The 24,254-nt window shown below is 35.5% G+C and overlaps 1 protein-coding gene across 8 annotated transcripts in view; it reads left to right on the top strand.

Annotated features, from left to right (window-relative positions):
- BCAS3 (BCAS3 microtubule associated cell migration factor) overlaps nucleotides 1–24,254 on the top strand; it is a 592,158-nt gene that overhangs the window by 73,580 nt on the left and 494,324 nt on the right. For all 8 annotated transcript variants that reach the window (XM_059378918.1, XM_059378915.1, XM_059378916.1 and 5 more), the window contains exon 7: nucleotides 17,680–17,752. In XM_059378918.1, coding sequence (XP_059234901.1) covers nucleotides 17,680–17,752 — 73 coding nt within the window. The remainder of the gene's footprint in view (nucleotides 1–17,679; nucleotides 17,753–24,254) is intronic.

Genomic DNA, 24,254 nt, shown 5'->3' with positions numbered 1-24,254 from the left:
TTATTTCCTCAGGAATATTTTGGCACAAAGTAGTAGAGATCCCTCTACACATTAACTTTGATACTCTGTATTTTGGTTCTTGTTTCTCAGATATTGTTATGCTTGGGGAAATTGGTCTTACCCAGCAAGAATTCTGTGTTGTTCAGCAAGATTTATTTCCCTGCAGTCTGCAAATCCTTAAAAGAACTGGATAAATCTCAAAGTTTCCTAGTGGATATAGTTGATCCTTGAGTGTTATAAGAGGTTTTATGTCTATTTATGAGTATATAATTTACCTATTGTGTAAAAAGACCAACCCTAGCATTTGACCAGGCATTCTTTTGGCTAGAATTGAGTGGTTCATGCATGTGTGTTGGGTGTGTGCTGTGAGGACCATATGGTTGGGTGGGCAGATAAATTCTGGGCTATGTACATGTTAGCACTTATTTAAAATTTCTTTATATCCAAAGTACTTTTTTTCTAGGCAGATATTGAATGAACACCTAAATATATATTTTTTACAGTATACTTTTTGGTTAACACAGTATTAGTGTTTTTTTTTATTAAGATATTATTTATTTATTTAGTAGACAGAGATCACAAGTAGGCAGAGAGGCAGGCAGAGAGAGAGGAAGGGAAGCAGGCACCCTGCTGAGCAGAGAGCCCCATGCAGGGCTCGATCCCAGGATCCTGGGATCATGACCTGAGCTGAAGGCAGAGGCTTTAACCCACTGAGCCACCCAAGCATCCCAGTATTAATGTTTTTAATTTGTCTTAACAGTGGCTTGATTCTAACCACATTGTTCTGTCACTACTAATAGAATTTTTCTAAATCATGCAGAGATGGATTAATGCTCTTTAAAAAGCCCCACATCGGTCTCTCTGCTCAGCAGGGAGCCTGCTTCCTCCTCTCTCTGACTGCCTCTCTGCCTACTTGTGATCACTGTCTGTCAAATAAATAAATAAAAACTTAAAAGCAAAAGTATTCTTGGTAATACAATTTGAAGTCTGGAATTATGACGCCTATATCTTCTTGTTCTTCCCTTTTTGTTGTTGTTGTTGTTGTTCTTGATTTCAAGGTTGCTTTGGCTATTTGGATTTTTAGGATTGTTTGTTCTAGTTCTGTGAAAAGTGCTATTGGTATTTTGATAAGGATTGCCTTAAATCTTTAGATCACTTTGGGTAGTACAAGCATTTTAACAATATTTGTTCTTCCAGTCCATGAGCATGGCATGTCTTTTTTTCTTTCTCTCTCTCTCTCTTTTTAAAAGATTATTTATTTATTTATTTTGAGAGAAAGAAAAGAGAGAGAGAGAGCGAACACAGGTAGGGAGAGTGGCAGGCAGAGGCACAGGGAGAAGCAAACTCCCCACTGAGCAGGGAGCTGGATTCAGGGCTGGATCCCAGGAGCCCAGGATCATGAGTTGAGCTGAGCTGAAGGCAGATACTTAACTGATTGAGCCACCCAGGCACCCCATATCTTTCTATTTCTTTGTGTTTGCTTAGATTTCTTTCACCAGTGGTTTATAGTTTTTGGAGTACAGGTCTTTCACATTTTTGAGTAGGTTTATTCCTAGGTATGTAATGGTTTTGGGTGCAATTATAAATGGGATTGATTGCTTAATTTCTCTTTCTGCTGCTTCATCAATGGTATATAGAAATGCAACCAACTTATGTATTTTGGTTTTGTATCTAGGTTAGGGTCCTTTGTATCTTTCATAGAATTTTGGCTCAATGTGGTATTTTTTGAGATACACCCCTAAGCTAATTATATGATATCTATAAATATTTTGTTAGGCATACATGGAAATAGTTTAAATATTGGCCCTTTAAGATAATTTTACCACCATGTTTAAATTTTTCTTTTTTAATTTTGGAATTTTAAGTCATCTCTCTCAAAGAATTTTCCTTCTTGTTTTTCTTCTTCTATTTATTCTATCTTATATTTACTTGGAACATATTTTCTCATATTGTCTGTGTTTTATTCTCACCTTTCTTTTATCTTAGTCTTTAAAAATGAAAAAATGGGGGGCACCTGGGTGACTCAGTGGGCTAAAGCCTTTGCCTTTGGCTCAGGTCATGATCCCAGGGTCCTGGGATCTAGCCCCGCATTGGGCTCTCTGCTCAGCAGGGAGCCTGCTTCCTCCTCTCTCTCTGCCTGCCTCTCTGCCTATTTGTGATCTCTCTCTCTGTCAAATAAATAAAAGTTTTTTTAAAAAATGAAAAAATGGGGGCGTCTGGGTGGCTCAGTAGGTTGAAGCCTCTGCCTTCGGCTTGGGTCATGATCCTACGGTGCTGGGATCGAGCCCTGCATCAGGCTCTCTGCTCGGCCAGGAGCCTGCTTCCCTTCTTCTCTCTCTGCCTGCCTCTCTGCCTACTTGTGATCTCTGTCAAATAAATAAATAAAATCTAAAAAAAAAAGAAAAAATGTTGTTATAAAAATGAATTATATCTAGTTACACATGTATACTTTTTGCATATGTATTCCTTAATTCCATTTCTTTCTTCATTAGGGAATATATTAACAATTGATGTAGATGTCTCAAGGCTTTTTTCTAGGTGTGAATTTCTTTCTATTTTACTACAGATTCATCAAGCTTACTGGATCACAGGATTGTTGCCTTTATATAATTCTGGAAAATTGTCTGCTTATCTCTCTGAATATTGTATTTTTTTAAAAGATTTTATTTATTTATTTATTTATTTGATAGAGATCACAAGTAGGCAGAGAGGCAGGCTGAGAGGGAGGGAGAAGCAGACTCCCCGCCAAGCAGAGAGCCCAATGCAGGGCCCGATCCCAGGACCCCGGGACCATGACCCAAGCCAAAGGCAGAGGCTTAACCCATTGAGCCACCCAGGCGCCCCTGAATATTGCATTTTTAATTCTTTCTGTCCTCCTTCTGTTATTGCCTTTATTTGCCATGTTTCATATAGAAATTTTTGTCAAGAATTCAATACCAGGTGAATAACCTACCTAGGAAACAGGCAAAACCTTCACAAAAGGAAAAGAAACCCACACCACTACTTTTTGTTTTTGTTTTTGCCTTATATAAGGACTGATAAGCAGCATATGAGGATAACCGGTGTTTAAAAAACAAATAGACTGGAGGTGCCTGGTTGGCTCAGTGGGTTAAAGTCTCTGCCTGCGGCTCAGGTCATGATCTCAGGGTCCTGGGATCAAGCCCCGAATCAGGCTCTCTGCTCAGCAGGGAGCCTGCTTCCCCCTCTCTCTCTCTGCCTGCCTCTCTGCCTAATTGTTATCTCTCTCTGTCAAATAAAAAACCAAAAAACAAAAAACAAATAGACTCTTACATTATATGTGAAATACTATATTATTTGAATATAGATGTGTATTTCCCTGATGATGAGTGAAATAACTTACACATCTACTGCAAACTCTAGGAGGAAAAAAGGGGAATAAACAACAACAAAAACCAAACAAGTGGAGTTCATTAGACAATAGAAGGGATAAAATAGAATATTAAACAAGAGTTAATGCAAAAGAAGACAAGACCTAATTATATGCTGTCTATAACAAATAAATGTTAAATATAAAGATACCAATATATTTAAAATAATCCAGAATAGAAATTAATCATAAGAAAGTTTAAATTCTATATTAATATTGGGTAAAGACTTTAGAGCAAGTATTCTCAGAGGTGAGGAGGAACATTTCATAATGAAAAAAACAAAACAAAACAAAGCCAAACCACATCAGTTCTTTGGAGGACAGGGCAATCCTAAATGGGTATTCATTTAACAACAGAGGCATTATATTTATATATATATTTTTATTAAAGTTTAATTTTTTTTAATGAATCACCCACATACCTAGTTTTAAATGACAGATAACCAGGGCTTGACAAAAATTAGTCATCCTCTACTTCATAGGCAGAGTGTGAAGACCCAAGGGAGGGAAAGTAGTTGGCGTATCTGGATAACCTCAAGGAGGCTGCTAGTGAGGCTGAGGCAGAATGGGCAAGGGGTATTAAGAGATAGACGAGAGCTAAGTAAATGAGGTACCAAAGGATGTATTTATAAGTATTTTTGGCTTTTACTTTCCATCTCTGAGTGAGATAGGAAGCCACTAGAGGATTTTAAGAATTAAATCATTCAGGCTTGTATTTTTGTAGAATCATGATATCTGCTGTATAAATAGAGGGTAGGGTATAGGGCTTTATGTTCTTTGGTTTTGGAAATTCTTTTTTTTTTAAAGATTTTATTTATTTATTTGACAGACAGAGATCACAAGTAGGCAGAGAGGCAGACAGACAGGAGGAAGCAGGTTCCCTGAAGAACAGAGAGCCCAATGTGGGGCTCGATCCCAGGACCCTGGTACCACGACATGAGCCAAAGGCAGAGGCTTTAACCCACTGAGCCACCCAGGCGCCCCTGGTTTTGGAAAATTCTTATATTACTTATAATTTCCTTCTGTTTTCCCTAGTCTCTCTTTTTGGAACTTTTACAAGTTAGATATTGGGCATCTATAACTTTCTCATTTAATTAAAAAAAAATTTCCATTTATTCTGTCTTTTGGGAAGGATTTGTTAAAATTATCTTCCCATTCTATTGAATTTAACTTAAATAATCTTAAAATTATAAACATTTGACTTTGATATGGAACTGTACATGATTACGTTTGTATTTGTGGTTCAGCAATTCAAATAAAAGGTTAGTTCAAATAAATTAGCAATTCAAAAATAGCAATTCAAATAAAAGGCTATTTTGCTTTTTAGGCAACCTTTCTCTAAAGAGGTTGAGGCAAAATTTCTTAAATCCTTATTTGTAGTATTGGCAATCCCTGCTAAAGTGTAAGTAATTAACATTTTGAATGAAGTGGGTTATTTTTTATTCTAATGCATATATATTCCAATATCTTATTTTGAAAAACATCAAGCCCCTGGAAAGGTAGAATGAGCAGAATGATAAACTCCTATTTATTAATATTTATTTTGGTCACATTTTAGATAAAAAGGAGGAAAAAGCCCACTTCTAGTCTTATCACTCTAATTAGCCACTCAATGTTATGTACACAGTTTATTTCCTTTGCCGCTGAACGAATTTCTCATTTGCTTCAATTTTTTTTAAAGATTTTATTTATTTATTTGAGAGAGATTTATTGAGAGAGATCACAAATAGGCAGAGAGGCAGGCAGAGAGAGAGGAGGAAGCAGGCTCCCTGCTGAGCAGAGAACCCGATGCGGAGCTCAATCCCAGGACTCCGAGTTCATGACCTGAGCCGAAGGCAGTGGCTTAACCCTCTAGCCACCCAGGCGCCCCTCAATTTTTTTTTTAAGATTAAAAAATTTTTTTTACTTATTTGACCTACAGAGATCACAAGTAGGCAGAGAGGCATCCAGAGAGAGGGGTGGGGGGGAAGCAGGCTCCCCGCTGAGCAGAGAGCCCAATGTGGGGCTCGATCCCAGGACCCTGAGACCATGACTCAAGCTGAAGGCAGGGGCTTAACCCACTGAGCCACCCAGGCACCCCAATCATTTGCTTCAATTTTTTTAATGCAGGTATAATTTACAATAGAGAAATGCAGAGATTTTTGTTATAGTTTGTTTTGACAGATGCATACACTCCTGTAACACATATTTCCATAAAGATGGAGATCATATCCATCACCTCAGACAGTTCTCACATACCCTTCCCAGTCATGCTCATCTCCTCCAGAGGCCATCTATTCTGATTTCTTTCACTTTGGAGGGAGTAGCTTTGCCTGTTCTTGGTGATGTTGTGTATATCATCAGTATATCTTTCCTTTTTATTATTGTAATATTCCATTGTATGAATATACTAAACTATCCATTGTTTTGTGGATGGAATTTAAGTGAATATAGTTTTAAGCTGTTATGAATAAAGCTGTTGTGAACATTTTTTTTTTTTAAGATTTTATTTATTTAACAGAGAGAGAGAGCGATCACAAGTAGGCAGAGAGGCAGGCAGAGAGAGCGGGGGAAGCAAGCTCCCTGCTGAGCAGAGAGCCTGATGTGGGGCTCGATCCCAGGACCCTGAGATCATGACCTGAGCAGAAGTCAGAGGCTTTAAGCCACTGAGCCACCCAGGCGCCTCTGTTGTGAACATTCTTATCCACATCTTTTTGTGTCATAGAGTTTGAGTCCCTATTTGAGTGTGTGGAGACAAATAAACAATGGAGCATGTATAATATGAGGCGCTATTAAGTGTCTGGAAAAAAAATATATCAGGGTAAAGAACTAGAACCTGATTGGCGATGATCTTTCTTTTCTTTTTTTTTTTTTTTTTTCGATATCTTTCTGATTGGAAAATTTTTTAGCATGACTTAAAAAGAAGCATGCGAGTAAATTAGATACATGACTAGGGCATAGCTGGGTATGTCCAAGTAGAGAGCAGAAAATGCAGCATTCCTTAGGCGGAAGTGTGCTTGGCATTTTCCTACATGGGTGAAAAAGACAGTTAGGTCAAAGAGATATTGGCCCCATGGTAGAAAAGTAAAAGGGAAGTCAAGGATGTGAACAGGTTGGTTTATTTTGTTTGTTTGTTTGTTTGTTTACCAGAAAAGCAGATGAATGGTTGGCCATCCCAGAATTGACAGTTGCTGTAATCATTACATCAGGTTTACTCAGTTGTTATCTGTTGCAGTACCTTGCTTAGTCCATTGCAATTATTATCTTTTTAAATCCTCACAACAGTCCTGTATGAGGTGTTGGTATTTATCCTCATTTTACAGGTGAGAGAATTAAAGCACTAATGGATTAAATACATTGGCCTTTGTCAATACTTTTGTTTTTTATTCAGGAGAGAAGAAATTGATTCTAATTTTCTGATAGTAGCTTTTTTTCAGCGGCCAAGGCCAAGGGTAGCAAAGGAAAGAATTCAGACTCTCTTTCAGGTTCACATGTGGCATTCAGTACCACACCAACTTGCACAAGTTATTTAGCCTCGTTAATATCAGTTTAATCTGCTGTCAAATGGATGGTTTGTGCTTTGTGCTTGTTAAGGTCTGATGCGTCTAAACTGTGAAGGGCCACATCATCAAGGTGAAATATGATGCCACTCAGTGTTACAGGAGACTTCACATTTTAACTAATGGGGGAAGGTAATAAGGCTAGCAATAATGAAACGAATGTCTTTAATATATTAAGCTTTTTGAAACTGTGGAGGCTAAAATGTATACACACATTTTGGATATTTGAGGCAAATGGCAAAGATCTCTTTGGTTGGTCATATTTAGATAAAACTGTTCAAGGCAATATGATTTCTATCCTGTTTCTCCCTGTGGTTGGTTGATGGACCTGCAACCTCCATCTAGTTTCCTGAGTCTGTCTCCTTTCTCATCTCTTTTATTTCATCTCTGTCTTCTCTGCCTTAAAAAATTCCCTGCTTAGGTAAGAGATAAATATGAGGATTACCCAGTTTATAATGGGGATTATTTTGTAACATAAGGAGAGAATTTTTAAAGAAAATTTTGTAAGAAAATAGAACTTTTTAGTGGGAAAAGATCTCTACAGAATCTAAAATTATCATACAATAAAATTTGCCTGTGACAATGGAATCATAGTTTTTAGCTAAATTTTAGATCTGTAAAATGTCACTACAACTTGAAGCTCACATTGAGAGAATTTATAAGGAAAACTGGACATGACAAACTGGTTGAATTAAATCCTTTCTTTTTCTTTTCTTTTCTTTTTTTTTTTTAAGATTTTATTTATTTATTTATTTGACAGACAGAGATCACAAGTAGGCAGAGAGAGAGGAGGAAGCAGGCTCCTTGCTGAGCAGAGACCCTGATGCGGGGCTCGATCCCAGGACCCTGAGATCATGACCTGAGCCGAAGGCAGAGGCTTTAACCCACTGAGCCACCCAGGCACCCCTCTTTTCTTTTCTTAAAAAGATTTTATTTATTCATTTGACAAGAGAGAGAGAGAGATAGCACAAGCAAGGGGAGCAGCATAGGGAGAGGGAGAAGCACACTCCCTGCTCAGGGACTCAGTTACAGGACCCTCAGTTACAGGGACTCAGTTACAGGATCATGACCTGAGCTGAAGGAAGATGGTTAATGAACTGAGGCACCCAGGCACCCCAAATTAAATCTTTTATAAAAGAAAATTATTTCAGCAAAATAAACAAATGGGGTGGAAGGCTTGTAAGTGGTTTAATTAACTGATAAGATGAATTGTTTAGTGAGATTTTCTACAAAATACTTTCTCAGTTAAATTTTGTTAGTATTAGCATACTTTAAATCTTTATATTTAAGAGATCATTCTCCACATCAAAAGAGTAGAGTTGGAATATTTCACTATGAGTTGGATTTGTATTTGCCTCTGGATCTGCTTTTGGATCTTCACAGAAGTGGTTTCTATTTGATGTCTTGAAATCTTTAAGGTTGATTTATGAGCTTAAACTCTTTGGTTCAAATGAGTTTAATACTGGTCTGTATTAAACAGACCAGTGGGGGATATTATTTAACATTTTCTGACATGTAACTGTCTTAAATTTTGTTGAGGAAAAGAGGAGTTGTAACTTGGGGGGCAAACCCATTTTCATTACTTTAATTGTGCGATTTATTAGGATTTTAAGCTTTTTATAAATGTTTTAGTGTTATAGGACAGAATTAAAAGGATTTAGAATAAAAGGAGTTTAACAAAAGGACTTTGCAACAGGATTGCAATAGTTTTTATATTTGATGGATTTGGCTAGCCGCTTTTCATTTCAATCATCATGGTACATTCTGTTAAATGCTGTAGAACAGGTGTGTATAACGTCATTCTCTCTATTGTACATGCAAATAAACACAATTTTATATATAAAAAGTTAATCCTCTACAATTTGGAGGATTACATTATGGGAGGGTGGTGACTCCATTAGGCATCATGGAGAGTACATGCTCCTATTTCTCCTGCATGAAAAAATAGGTTAATAGCTACAGTGTTCATGAGATTGTAGAATTTTTATACTAACACTTTAAAAATTGTGTTTATTCAAACCATCTACAATACATTATTTAAAGCAGAGTTAAGGTTTTGTTACCTAGTTTTCTGACTCTGAAATTAGAGAAAAAAATATTTTTTTAAACTGAAGAGCATGACTCAAATAAATTTGGAGGTTCCATTATTATTTGTTTGCTTATTGTTGACTCTGGTCTTTTCTGCCTACCTGGTTTGGGTAATAGTTATGTTGGAGGTTAAGCCATTTGCAAGTTAAGGTTTTATTTTGTTTAAATTTTTGCTTGGCTCCCTTTGAATATCTGTGATGAATCCAAGTCTTCAGTAATTGTTGGATGGCTGACCTTCTAGTGCAAAGTTAGGAGTACAGATATAACCTGTTAGGTAGCTAAAACCAATTGGAGTTCTTCATTCAGGTTTGAGAAACACAAAACCATCATACCATTCTCACCAGTATTATTTGCATTTTAAAGACATGATGTTTTATTCATCAAAATATCAAATTGTTATGTATAATACAGGTACAAATTGTAAAGACGTTCTAGACACCAGGAAGCAGAAGTAGAATGGTTATTGTTGAAGGTGAAGGTGAAATATGTTAGGAGTGAAGAATTGGGCTTCCATAGATGAAGTTCACCTATAATTAATTTGGAACATAAATACTGTGGGCTTTGGGCGAGTTAATTGTTAACTTGTACTTGATTGAAGTTGTATTGTTAATTGTGAAATTTGATTTATTTGTTGAGCGGGAGTAACAGTACAAATCTATAGTAAATTAGTAATTTGTAGAGACTTAACACATTGATTGTTATAAGCTCCTAGAAAATTAAATAGTGAGAACTTTATTCACAAATACTAATTGTGTTTTTATCTTTTATCTTTATCATATTCACATGTTAGTATAGTCTGTCAAGGAATGATAGAGTTAGTCTTAACCTATTTTGTATAATTATATTAACAATTTAAAAGTGTCATATTAGGTATATCATGTCACAATCGAAATGTATAACCATTAGCCTGTCTCTTCTGGGTCAGTCTCCATTATTTTTGGAGTGTTCTGTTAATATGGATTCTAAATATAACAGCTCCTTTTTGTCAGCCAGTGAAAAAATGAGACATTGTTAATAGCATGCTGAAGTTTCTGGCTACCTCTTCTAAATATCTTTATCCTAATCCCCTAAGAGGTATATCCCAAATTTTGAAATTGATGTTTATGAGGTTAGTGTGTAATGTAACTGAATATCGGTATGTGTATGTATGCACATCAATGTGCATGCTTGCACTGGTGTACCCATGTATGTGCACAACTTATTTCTACCTTTTTCAAAGTTTTTAGTTGTAGTAAAAATCACGTGGGGTTTACCATCTTTAGATCACCATTTGGTTCAGTAGTGTTAAGTAGGTACATAGATCTCTAGAACTTTTTCAACTTGTGAAATTGAATCTCTGTATCCATTGTGTAACAGCTCTCCATCTCTCCCTGGCCTAGGCCCAGCCCACGGTAACCACATTCGACTTTCTGTTTCTATGAGTTTAACTACTTTAGATGTTTCGTGTACGTAGAGTAATGGAGTTGTCTTTTTGTGACTGGCATATTTCACTTAGCATAATATCCTCAAGATTTATCCATATGTAGCATATAACAGGATTTCCTTCTTTTTAAAAGCTGGATAATATTTCATTGTGTATATATAGCACATTTTCATTATCCATTCAATCCATTGATGGACCTTTGGGTTGCTTTCACCTTTTGGTTATTGTGAATAATGCTGCAATGAACATGAGTATTTAAGAACTTGGTACATCTTTTTTTAAAAATTAATATTTTGAGAGCAGTTTTATTTGTATAACAGAATTGGATGGAAAGCACAGAGGGTTCCTGTGTACCCCCTGCCTACCCTCCAATTCTCCCACTATCCACGTCTTTCCATGTTGACACCTAAATTGATATATCATTACCACCCAAAGTCTATAGATTATATTACAATTCCCTATTGGTGTTATATATTCTATGGGTTTTGACAAATGAGTAATGCCATATACCCATCATTGTAATATTATACAGAATAGTGTCACTGCCTTAAACATCATTTGTGCTTTATGAATTAATCTCTCTTTCCTCTAAACCCCTGATAACAACTGATCTTTTTATTGTCTCCATAGTTTTAGGTGCCTGGTTAGTGCAGTAGGTAGTGCATCATTCTCATTATTGTCTCCAGAGTTTTGCCTTTTCCAGAATGTCATATGATGGTCACATAGTAGGTAGCTTTTTCAGGTTGACTTTTTCACTCAGTGGCAAATTTAATTTTCCTCCATGTTGTTTTCATGGATTGATCATTTCATTTTAGTCCTGAATAATATTCCATTGTCTAGATATATCACAGTTTATCCATTCACCTACTGAAGGATGTCCTAATTGCTTCTGAGTTTTGCCAACTAGAATAAAAATGCTACGAACAGGGGTGCCTAGGTGGCTCAGTTGGTTAAGCGGCTGCCTTCAGCTCAGGTCATGATTCTAGGGTCCTGGGATTGAGCCCCGCATTGGGCTCTCTGCTCAGTGGAGAGCCTGCTTCTCTCTCATTCTGCCTGCTGCTCTGCTTACTTGTGTTCTCTATCTCTCTGTCAAATAAATAAATAAAATCTTTAAAAAAAGATTTTTTAAAATAAGTTTTTGTGTGGACAAAGCTTTCAACAACTTTGGGTAAATACCAAGGAGTGTGATTACTGGATTGGGTGGTATGAGTATCTTTAGTTTTGTAAGAAACTGCCAAACTGTTTTCTAATGTGGCTGTACTATTTTGCATTCCTACTAGCAAGGAATAAGAGTTCCTGTTCTCCAAATCTTTGCCAACATTTGTTATGGTCATTGTTATGGATCTTGGCCATTCTAATAGGTGTGTAGTGATATTTCATTGTTTTAATTTTAACTTCCTTGATGATATATGATGTGGAGCATTTTTTCATATGCCTGTTTGCCATCTGTATATCATCTTTGGTTAGGAGTCTGTTCAGATCTTTTTTCCATTTTTTGATTTGGGTTCTTCACTTTCTTATTGTTCAGTGTTGAGTTCTTTGTATGTTTTTAATAACTGTCCTTTATCAGATGTGTCTTTTGCAAAGATGTCTCCTGACTGTGGCTTGTTTTCTCATTCTTTTATATACATACCTTTTTTTTTTTTTAAGTTTTTATTTATTTATTTGGCAGAGAGAGAGAGATCACAAGTAGGCAGAGAGGCAGGCAGGGGGCAGGAAAGCAGACTCCCTGATGAGCGGAGAGCCTGATGCTGGGCTGGATCCCAGGACCTTGGGATCATGACCTGAGCTGAAGACAGCCGCTTAACCGACTGAACCACCCAGGCACCCTGATATACATACCTTTTTAAAGAGTAAAACCCCAATTTTTAATATTTATAGAAAAACATTTATAAACTAATCCTAGCAAGTTTTCTGAAATACTAGATATTTTAGGAAGTTGCTAAAATACCAGAGAGGGGTATTGCATACCCTTTATCTAGTATTTCTTCATGGTTACCTCATATATAAGTACAGAATAATATATAAACCAAGAAACGACATTGGTAGACAATAACTAGAATTACATAACTGGAATTACACAGTATGTAAAGTTTTGAGATTGGCTTTTCCATTTAGCACGATGTTCTTGAGGTATATCCAAGTTGTTTAACATATGAACAGTTCTACTTGTATATTGATTAGTATTACATGGTATAGAGATATTCATCTGTTGTATGACATCTAGGATGATTTCCCTTTCTGGCTGTTTTGAATAAAAGTACTGTAAAACTTTCTGTCTGGTTTGTCTGGACATAATTTTTTGGTTCTTTGGGATAAATGCCCAGTACTGTGATTGCTGGGATGTATGGGAAGTATAAGTTATTGTTACTCTCTTTTTTTTTTTTAAGATTATTTATTTATTTGAGTGAGAGAGAAAGAATGAGTGGGGAGGAGGGGCAAAGGGAGAGGAAGAAGCCAACTCCCTGCTGATCAGGGAGCCCAATGCAGGGCTCCATTCCAGGACCTGGGATGAGCCAAAGGCAGACACTTAACCAGCTGAGCCACCCATGTGCCTCTTTTGCTGTTTTTAAAGAAAACATCAAACTTTTTTCAAGAGGGGTTGTACTATTTTTCATTTCCAAGAATGCACGAAAGATTTAGTTTCTTTGTGTCCTCACCAATGCTTGTTATTACCATGATTTTCTGTTTTAGTTATTCTAATCGCTATGTAATTATATGTCATTTTGGTCTTAATTTCAATTTTCTTGATGGCTGATAATGTTGAGAATCTTTTCTTTGTTTTATTTGCCATTCATATCTTCTTTCCAGTGTAATATCTTTTTATTTCTTTTGCCTAGTTTCTAATTGGATTGTATTTTTTTTTTTCAGTGTTGAGTTTGAGTTTGTATTTTGTGGGTATGACTTTTTTTTGTCAGACATGGGTTTTCTAAGTATTTTTTTCCCCAATGTGTAGCTTGTTTTTTGTTTTCTTATTAATTTTTTTGCTTGTTTTAAAAAAAACTTTTTTTTTGGTCCTATGCATCATACTTTTTGATGCTGTGTATGTCTGAGACCTCTTCACCAAACTCTGAGTTCTGCAGATTTTCTTTTGAAAGTTACATAGTTTTACATATAAATCTGTGATCTGTTTTGAGTTAATTTTGGATAAAGGTCCAGTTTGAGGTCCAGTTTTATTTTTTTCCTGTGCCTGTCTAGTTGCTCCAGGACTACTTGTTGAAAAGACTGTTCTTCTCTGTTTAATTGCTATTATACCTTTATAAAAATTAGTTGGCCATATTTGTGTGGGTCTGTTTGTACTCTTCTGTTCCCTTAATCTGTGTATCACATCAATTATATATTTCCATGTATTTGGATTATCTTTCATTTTTTTTATCAGCATTTTGCAGTTTTCAGCATATAAATCCTACATGTGTTTTGTTAGATTTATTAATTTAATTTTCTTTTGAGCAATTATAAATGTTATTTTACTTTTTAAAAAAAGTTTAATTCCAGTTGGTGTAATAACAGTGTAATGTTAATTTCAGGTCTACAAATTGTTATTGTACCGTTAATCTCATTACTAGTTAATCCATTACTAGCATATAGAAATACATTTGATTTGGGGGGAATCTGGGTGGCTCAGTCAGTTAGGCATCTGCCTTCAGCTCAAGTTATGATCTCAGGGTTCTGGGATCAGGCCTCGTGTCTTTGACCCCCCTGGTCAGTGGGGAATCTGCTTCCCCCTCTCCCTCTGCCTCTCCCCACCCCCTCCTCCTATTCTCTGTCTCTCTCTCTCAAATAAATAAATAAAATCTTAAAAAGGAAACATATTTGATTTTTGTTTGTTGATTTTGTCTCCTGAGACCTTGCTGGATTAACTCACTTATTAGCATTAGGGTTTTTTTTTGTTGTTGTTTGTTTGTTTTTGTGGTTGTTGATTCTGTGTATTAGTCATCAGTACCCAGGGATTTTATTTCTGCCTTTCTTATCTGCGTGTCTTTTTTCTTTCTTTCTTGTCTTATTGCTTTGGCTAGAACTTCCAATTGTATGTTAAATAGCAGTGATGAGAGTGGATATTCTTGCCTTGTTCTTGACCTCAGGGGGAGGGCATTTAGTCTATATGGTGTTAGCTGTAGGGTTTTGTGATATTATGTAGTATCTAAAGCAGCCATTGGAGTTCCTGATTCTGTAAATAGCCTGTTTTTTTCTCCGTGGAGGCTTGCAGAAACTTCTTGTTACCACTATCATGAAATGATGTGCATTGATGTTGTTTGTTGAATCTATTGTTCCAGACCTTCAGAGAGCTTATAAAATCATATTCTTTTGTTCTGGGAAAAGTTTTGGAATATTTCATAGATGATTTCTTCATCTCTGTTTCCTCTCTCTCTCTCCCTTTTCTTTTTTTTTTTCTTTTCTCCTATCTATAAATTGGACTTTTGACTAGAATTTGACTTTGGACTGTTCCTTTAACATTTTATGTGTATGTGTGTTTATATTAATGCTGTTTCCTCTAGTTTTTACATTTTTGCCGAGAAATTTTTCTCAATTTTACTTTTGTCCCTTGTGTTGAGTTTATTAAATAATCTATCTTGGTTTTTTTAATTTCTTGGAGCTCCTTTTATTCTCCAAGAGTCCATTTTTCATTGCATTCTTATATTATTCCATGACTACAATATCTTCTCTTGTATCTTATAAATTATTAGTGAAGTGATTATATATATAGATATATATGTAATTTTTGATGTCTTTCTTCCTGTCTAGAGTTAGACACTTGCAGATGGTTGTTTTCATTGTCTGCGCATATTTGTGAGTGGCAAACTAAAAACCTGATCAAAAGTTCTGTGTTGTGTTTGTCAATTTTTTTGTCAATTTTTAATTTACTGTTTGGTGCTTTGGTTGTACTCTTTGTTGGAGCTTTCTGATTGACAGTGTCTTTTGGTCTGTCTTCATGGACTGACTTGTTAAATTCTCCAGAGAAAGCTCACAAGCTCTTTTACAATCTCCTAATTGTATAAGGATAAATCTCAGGTATACCCGACATAATCAGGTATCAAATTGTTTGAGTCTCAGATTTTTTTTTCCCCCATGATGAGCTTGAACTTTTACTTAGGGCTGCTAAGTTAGTCATCAATTATCTGTTTCCAAAATTTGTGGGCATTATTATATAGTTTTCAACACTGTTTGATTTAATATACTCTAACTGGAATTTTCAGAAGGGATAAAATGAAATACATGTCTTCAGTCTACCAGCTTGTCTCAGAAGATGAAACCATTTACTTGTCTCTTTTGGAATTTGTCTCCTTATTTAAAAACAAAGCAAAATTTCAGGAGGAATTAATATATTTGTATGGTTTGAAAACTAGAACATACAAAGTATATGGACAGTGAAAGCTTTTTTCCTAGTTTTGTTCCCTGTCTTTTGCATTTTCCATTTTCCCTCCTTAGATTTTTTATGTATCCTTAGAGAGTGTGTGTAGGTATGTATATATGCAAATAAGTCTTTCTTTCTCCATGTTATACAAAAGATGGGTTAGTGTTCTGTATTTTTCTATATGTATATATATTTTAGCTTTCATTTAATATCTCCATAGAGTATACATTTTTTTTTATAGCTATGGGAAATACTTCATTATATATTTGGAACTTAGTAGTCTTCTGCTGTTACAAACAATGCTATAGTGAATAATTTTGTATTCAAATTATTTTCCTCATGGCTAATTATATATGTAGGGTGAAGTCTTAGCAGTGATATTTCTCTGTTAAAGGCTATTTGCATTTAGAATTTTGATTGATATGGCCAGGGAATTTTATAGGACTTTTGGATTTTTTTGAGAAGGTCTTATGTGAAGGTCAATGTATATTAGTAGAATTAAAAGTTTTTTAATGAAAAGTTTCTAACTTACTTAGAAGTAGTAAAAATAGTATAACAATCTTTAAGAACCTATTACCCATCATTTTATGGCCACTTTTAATTCATTAGCATCTATTCTCCTTCTTCCAAAATATTATGAACTATCCCCTTCCAGATACTGTACCAGCCTCTTGGTTAATATTTTATTATTTATTTCCAAAAGATAAAGAATCTTAAAGCTATAGCCATAGTACCATTTTCACTTCTTCAAAATTAGCAAATTTCAATATAATTTTTCAATATAGTTTTAAATGGAATTTCTTTCATGTGTGAGGTTGAGCCTTTTTGTATTTCCTGACTATTCTTCTGCTTGTTGCTGCTATTTTACATTGGTTTTATAACCAGTAATATTGTTGAGTTCAATTATTGTCATTATCCTGTCTAGGGCTTTGAGTATAGGGTTGAATAGGAACAGTTAATTGGGTATCCTTGTGTTATTACTCATCATGGGAATGATCTAAAGCATTATCTATGATTTTGTTATACAATATTTTGTAAATAATCATTGGGAAAAGAAAACTTATTTTTGTTTGTTTTCTTTTGTTCTTATCATGACTAGATGTAGAATTAAATGCTTTTTTGGCATTTGTTGAAATGCTAATATAATGAATTACATTAATATTACATTAATAGGTTTTTCAATGTGAAATTATTAGTTGGGTAATCCAACTTTGTTATGAGATTTAATTTTTTTTCTAATATATTGCTATCCAGTTTACTATTTTTAGATTTTTTTTTTAAGATTTTATTTATTTATTTATTTGACAGAGAGAAATCACAAGTAGATGGAGAGGCAGGCAGAGAGAGAGAGAGGGAAGCAGGCTCCCCGCTGAGCAGAGAGTCCGATGCGGGACTCGATCCCAGCACCCTGAGATCATGACCTGAGCCGAAGGCAGCGGCTTAACCCACTGAGCCACCCAGGCGCCCCGAGTTTACTATTTTTAAAAGGATTTTTGCATTTATGTATATTGATAATGGCCTATAATTTTATAATTTTTCTGTCCTTACCTCTCTTTAATTACTTTTGACATGAAAATTATACTAGTCTTAGGTAATTAGTTGGTGGAGTTCAGGGTGGTTTTTGATCTCATGGAGCATGTGTATAAGATTGAAGTTGGTGCCAACTTTTTAAAAAAGATATTTTAAATGCTGGTTCAATTTAAAAAATAGTTATATGTTTATTTATAGCTATTCTATTTTTGTTCAATCAAGTGTATTATGTCAATTTGTCACGAATGTTTTGCTATCTTTTTAGCTGCCTATATTTTGAGAGCATGAAAATAATGGAAAGTGTAAAAGAATCCTTCCCAAAGTTTTATTTTACCTTTTATTTTATGTTCCTTTTCAGGTACTCAAAAGTGTGATAACTTTGCTGAAAAAAGGCCCCTCCTTGGTGTTTGTAAGAGCACTGGATCTTCTGGGTAAGGAAATTAAAAAAATTCTTTGAACCACTTAAAAATTTGTATTGTTATTTCAGAGGGTGAATTTTGGTATCTTAAAATCCTTGTTACTGTAAGACAATGCTCTTATAAGAAAGAAGAGAAAAGAATTAAAAGCATATTTAGGGTTTTCTGTGGCTCTGGTCTTGTGATTTCTGTTTACTGTTTTCTCATATGCAGGGTGATAGCAGGAGACAAAAGAAAACAAGCAATAGATTAGAATTCAGTCTTGAAATAAAAGATTAGCATCATTAAGGTTTTTTTTTTTTTTTTAAAGTTTATGTGTTTTTTATCATAGTAACTTTTATGGAGACCAAACTAAAATCTGGGGAGCCTTGATACTGTTCTGAATGTTGAATGTGCTGCAGTACCCACACACAGATCCTTTTGGAAAGGATGACTACCTTTATTGAGTATTTGAGTAAATTCTCTGTTGAATCATTGACTAACCACTGAGCTACATAGACTTGGGGCAACCCAAGGAAACCAGGCTTTAAAATAATAAGAATTAAAGAAAAGTAAAACTGAGCAGAGATATTAGTAACTACACATTGTAGAGGGAGACAGATTTACAGAGTTGTTATACTGTATTATATTTATATAATTTTAATGTTGAGTTTTCAACATAAAGTTAGGACACATTCCAAGAAACAAGAAAGTGTGTCACGTTGAGGAAAAAAAGGGAGGCAGTAGGAACTGTTCTGCTAGTCTCTGGATGTTAAATTTTACAGATAAGGATTTAAAATATGTTTTAAGAAGTAAATAAGTCGTGTTTCTAAAATTAAAGAAAGTGTGGTAGCAGTGACTCAACAAACTGAGCACCTCAATAAGGAGTTAGAAATTATAGAAAACCTAATGGAAATTCTGGAGTTGAAAAGAGCGAAAAGTGAAGTGATAATCTCATTAGAGGGACTCAGTACATGAGAGCATGAGAATTAGGGAACTGATGTGTTTACAGAGGCGCTGAACAAGAGTGGGAGCTACAAAGAGGGTTGGCTGCTATGGTAAAGCCGCTTTGTTGACTTCTGTTTTCCTGATGTTTAGCCCCCTGTAGTTCAGGGCATGTAGACCTGTGGAAAGCCCATGAAAAGATGCGTTCATGGAAGGCATTCACCTACCTGCTGAGTTGGGCTTGCAATTTTTGAAAGGTTTTCTACTCCTTATCAACCCTGCTAACGTTAGTATGATGAAGGAGATTGCTTTTGTTTTTACAAGATTCATTTATTGAGGTATCACTTTATAAAATAAGGCAAAAAGGAAGGGTAAGGTGATTATATGCAGTTGGTGATGGGATCATTTGTTGAGGGATGCATTTAATGGTATGGGGGTCATATTAGTTAGGTTTCTCCAAAGAAACAAAACCAGTATGAGGTGGGGTATATATGTGTGTAGTTGTATGGAGAGAAAGAGAGAGGGAGAGGGAGGTTGAGTTTGAGATTTTAAGAAATTGGCTCACATGACTGTGAAGACTGGCAAGTCCAAATCTAGACACTGAGGGAAGAGTTGCAGTCCCAGTCCAAAGATGGAATTGTCGTTTCCTCCAAGGAGGTCAGTGCTTTTTCCTGTTAAGGCTTTCAACTGATTGGATGAGGCACACTCAGATTATAGAACATAATCTGCTTAACTCAAACTTTACTGATTTAAATATTAATCTTGTGTAAAAACTACTTTCTCGGAAATATCTAGAAAAATATTTGACCAAATCTGGTTATTGTGGCCTAGTCCTATTGACATATAAAACTAATCACCATAGGGACAGTGAATTTAGTCTTAATTAAAATAGCATTTGCCTATTAGAAAAAGTCTGTTGTAGATACTTATTTTCCTCCTCTCGTTTCTGCTCCTGAAATTATTTCATAGTAGAGGAATCATTCTAGTAAGAGACTTTTACATGTTTGTATCATTTGCTGTGTCATTTTAAGAGTGGTTATTGATGAATAAATGTAAAGATACTTTTGAATTAAGTTCATAAGTCATTTCATGGACCGTAACTTCAAGCATGATATATCCTGTTGTTACTGGATATAAGCTCTCTCTTGCCTGTGTGCTGTCTTTTTTCTCTCTTGTTTTATACCTTTCTTTCCAATGGAAGACAATGGCAGGAAATACACGTTTGTTTTCACTTATTTATTTGCTGATCTGATTACAATAAACAACTTGTGTGTGTAATATCTTTGTCAGAATGTTTATAGTCCCAAGAAGGACATGTTATGTAGGATTGTGTTTCTTTTTTTTTTTTTTTTAAGATTTTATTTATTTATTTGACAGACAGAGATCACAAGTAGGCAGAGAGCCAGACAGAGAGAGAGAGAGAGAGAGAGGAGGAAGCAAGCTCTCTGCGGAGCAGAGAGCCCCATATGGGGCTCGATCCCAGGACCCTGGGATCATGACCTAAGCCAAAGGCAGAGGCTTTAAACACTGAGCCACCCAGGCGCCCCAGGATTATGTTTCTTGCAAGTGCTATGATTGTTGGTGAATACAATTTTCTCTAATCTGAGCTAGTGCTTTGTGTGTATGTGTGTTTATGTGTGTATTTGTATATTAAAGATTTTATTTATTTATTTATTTGACAGAGAGAGATACAGTGAGAGAGGGAACACAAGCAGGGGAGTGGGAGAGGGAGAAGCAGGCTTCACGCAGAACAGGGAGCCTGATGGTGGGGTTCCATCCCAGGATCCTGGGATCATGACCTGAGCTGAGGGCAGACACTTAATGACTGAGCCACCCAGGCGCCAGAGTATGTGTATGTTTTAAGAGTTATTCTAAGTGGGCAGTAGGTTAGCAGATGGTGATATTGAATAGACTAGACACTTTTTAATAACTCCAAAGCTGAATATAATAACAGAGAAATCTAGTTATAGGTCAATTCTTTTAGAATCTGTTTCCCAGATTCTGGGATTTTAAAAAAGTTATAACCCAAAATTTTTATGAGGCATATGCTTATTGACTGTGCTAATATAGTACTGGGGAATGGAAAGCAAATGTTGAATGCCTACTATGTATCAGGTCTATTAAATATTTTCCACTATGTAACATCATTTAATCTTAAAACAAGCCTCTGAAGGAGATTGTATTATCCTCATTTTATACATGAGGAAACTAAAATTAAGTGAGATTCAGTCACAGTTAGTTGTGGACCCAGGCCTTTGCCCATTTTCCAAGTCTGTAGATGGAACATGCCTTTGCATTTAGACTACTCTAACTTCTTGTTCATGTATTAAACTTACTTTCCTGTTTTTGGCAGTTATTTTTAGAGTTAATAAAGAATTATTTTAAAATGTAGCAATTAAGTTATATTTATACACTTATTTAAACAGTAACTTCTTAGGAGACTTTTTGTTTTCTGTATATTTTGTCTCAGTATTTCTGTAGAAATGGAATATACTTTTGTTGTTGATTTTACTTTTATTGTTTTAAGCAGTGTGATGCATACTGTTTTGCAGCTACTTACCTGGAATTTTTCAGAGTGTGAAGGGACTTCCCTGATTGTTTCTTCTTCATGTGAACACAATGTTTAGTAAACGCCAAGGGAATCTCCTTTGCATGATAGCAGTAATATACAAAGGACATAGGCATTGGGAAATAGTACTAGTTAATTTAAGAAACACTTAAAAATTGTTTTTGTTTTTTCTTTATTATGCACTGCAGTATTGTATAACCTTCTGGAAGGGGTAGATGGGCATAAAGGACTTATTTTTCATTAATCAGCAAAATGCTTCCTTAACTGATGTTCTCTAAGTCTTTTGACACATAGTAAGATGAACTCCATTGAGCTCCTGCGTCTTTCTTTTAGACTCCAGTAATATGAATAATGGACAGCCCTTTCTTCCTTGCCCCCTTCAGTGAACCTGTGGATGTGCATAATGGCTGTGCCCAGAATGAACAAACATACAACCATGACACCTGTATTGGGCAGAATCTTGAACCACATTGTATTGCAGTTGCCAAGGCCAAGGAACGCTCTTATTTAATGAAGTTCAGTGGCAACCTTTGTAAAAAATGAAGTAATTTCAAGACAGGGCAGATTCCCTACTAATATTCAAATAAATATCTGTTTTCATCTTAAATTTACCTTGAAAAAGAAAGTAAGTTTAAGAGCTAAATAAGATTTGGTGAGTGCTGTGAAGTGTGTAAACCTGTTGATTCACAGACCTGTACCCCTGGGGATAAAAATATATGTTTATCAAAAATAAAAAAAAAAAAGAGCTAAATAAGAATAAAGTCTTAATTTAAAAATTAAGGACTATTCATTAAATACAATACAGTTAGTTCACAGTATTTATTTTTTGCAGTTTTGTTGCAGAACTTGGATTGGCAGAATTCCATGGGTCTGGTATTTAGTAGCCACTGCCTGAAAGCAGTAGTTATTTAGGCAGAGGTTAAGCACTGTTTCACTGTCCTGAAGTGTTACTGAATAGACTTTATTTCAAGTTGTATATAAAGTAAGTAAAAGTTCTGTTAATTAAAACTAGGAAGATTGCTTGGGATTATAGGTATGCAATGTTTCTTTTTGTGGTGAAATGTCACAGATGATGTTACATATGATAGCATGTATTTTGAGTTTTGACTAATTTTCATCCTGTTGTGTTCATGTGGTCTGATGAAATCACATTTTGGGCTGGTGTTACTTCTGCAGACATGGGAGATTTAAGATGTTCTTCCAGTTTTGGGTGCTTTAATATATGAGCTTTCCAAACAGTTCCTTGGCCTTCCTTCAAGGACCAAGTCTTTCACTTGCCCATCTCTGGTATTTTTCACTCCTTTGGGTGTTCTGCATTTTCTTCTGGCTCTCTGTTTGGCTCTGTGGCTCTCTTTCTTGTTTTCAAAGAATGGTCTTTTACATCTTTGGCATACCATTTATCAGAGCTGCCACATTGGCATAAAGGTTTTTAATGCAATGGATCAGCATAGTAGGGTATCCAGTATCATGGATTGCTCACGGGGCTCTGGTCTTTATATCTAGAGTATGCTCTGTTCATCTGATTGTGGATGTAATGAAATCTTAAGGAAACAAGATGACTTTACTATTACTACTTAAGTGCTTTCTCTCTTGTGGCTTAGAGGTACACTTTATATATCTTGAAATGTTGCACTGCCTTTAGTAAACGAACGTCACTAGCATGAATGTTAATCATGCAGCATTTACTGTATTCACTTTCTCGCTTAAAGCAAATTTTTAATTTTCCTGTTGGGGGAAGGCAGAGAGCCAGAATATTACACACTTGAGTTACGCTTAAAAAGTTTTAAAACACATGCTGGACAAATCTGTAAACTGAGACACACATTATTATGTAATATTTTAACCACGGAAAGCTTGAAAAATGTGTTTATTTTAAAAAATAGTATCTGAACTATGGACACTCCTAAGTGGTGTGTTTTAAAGTCATATTTACAGACATTACTGTGTATTTCCTTGTGATCCTGAAATTGGTGCAAATCTCAAAAGGCCCACCAAAATGTTTGCATATAAGTGACCAAACCAAAGGAATGTTTGCTTAGTTTTTAAAAGAACTTCCTTACTTGCTATTATATGCTACATGTATCCCTGAAAACCTGGAAAGAGATAAATACTCAAACTGAGTAATTTGAGGAAAGTTCAAGTTAAACATGTGGGAGCTGAGACTTTTTACCATTTCTAGGCAAGGGAAGAGAGCCATTAGCAGAAACTGTGAAGGGAGCCCTATCAAAAGGTTCACATACAGAAACTCTGGTGTAAGGATTTGGTTTACCTGTAATAACCTGACAGTGGAGCACTGAGGGGCATGGCAACTATATACTTTCATTTCTCTAAATGGCTCCCTCAGGCTGAACCTAGCCAGAAGTCAGTTGCTGAGTTCTGAAGGTTCTGAGAGCCTGCTGAAGGAATCCATACTGTATGGGTCAGTCTCCTGTGGCAGGGAGCAGGGTGCAGACAATACGGAGTGTGTTGGGAGGAGCAGCACAATTCTATTCAGTAAAATTCCACACTAAAACAGAGTTTATGGGGAAAAAAGTATGGAGGAAATTTCTGCTGTGTTGTAATCAGAGCAATAATACTAATTAAAAGTTAGAAGTTTTAAATAGAAATGTTAATACTAATTTAAAAAAACACTAGTAATAAGGAATTTTACTGAAAAAGGAAGTGAAGATACTTTTTTGTAACGGGTGTGTAAAGAAGTGTCGAGACAGTTAAATTAGGGAGAAAAGAGCAAAATGGACAAAGACTGTATAGAAACAATTTCTAAGTACATTGTATGCCTAAGCATCCCTTAACACATGGTCAGACGGAGCCATAAAGAACCTGGTTCCTCATGGCAGGGATGTCCATTATCACCACTGCTATTCAACATAGTACTAGAGGTCCTAGCCTCAGCAATCAGACAACAAAAGGAAATTAAAGGCATACAAATCGGCAAAGAAGAAGTCAAATTATCACTCTTCGCAGATGATATGATACTATATGTGGAAAACCCAAAAGACTCCACTCCAAAACTGCTAGAACTTA

The sequence above is a fragment of the Mustela nigripes genome, chromosome 16, assembly GCF_022355385.1.
Source record: "Mustela nigripes isolate SB6536 chromosome 16, MUSNIG.SB6536, whole genome shotgun sequence".
Taxonomy (NCBI): Eukaryota; Metazoa; Chordata; class Mammalia; order Carnivora; family Mustelidae; genus Mustela; species Mustela nigripes.
The sequence above is the reverse complement of the archived record's forward strand: the minus strand, read 5'-3'. Positions and strand labels throughout refer to the sequence as shown.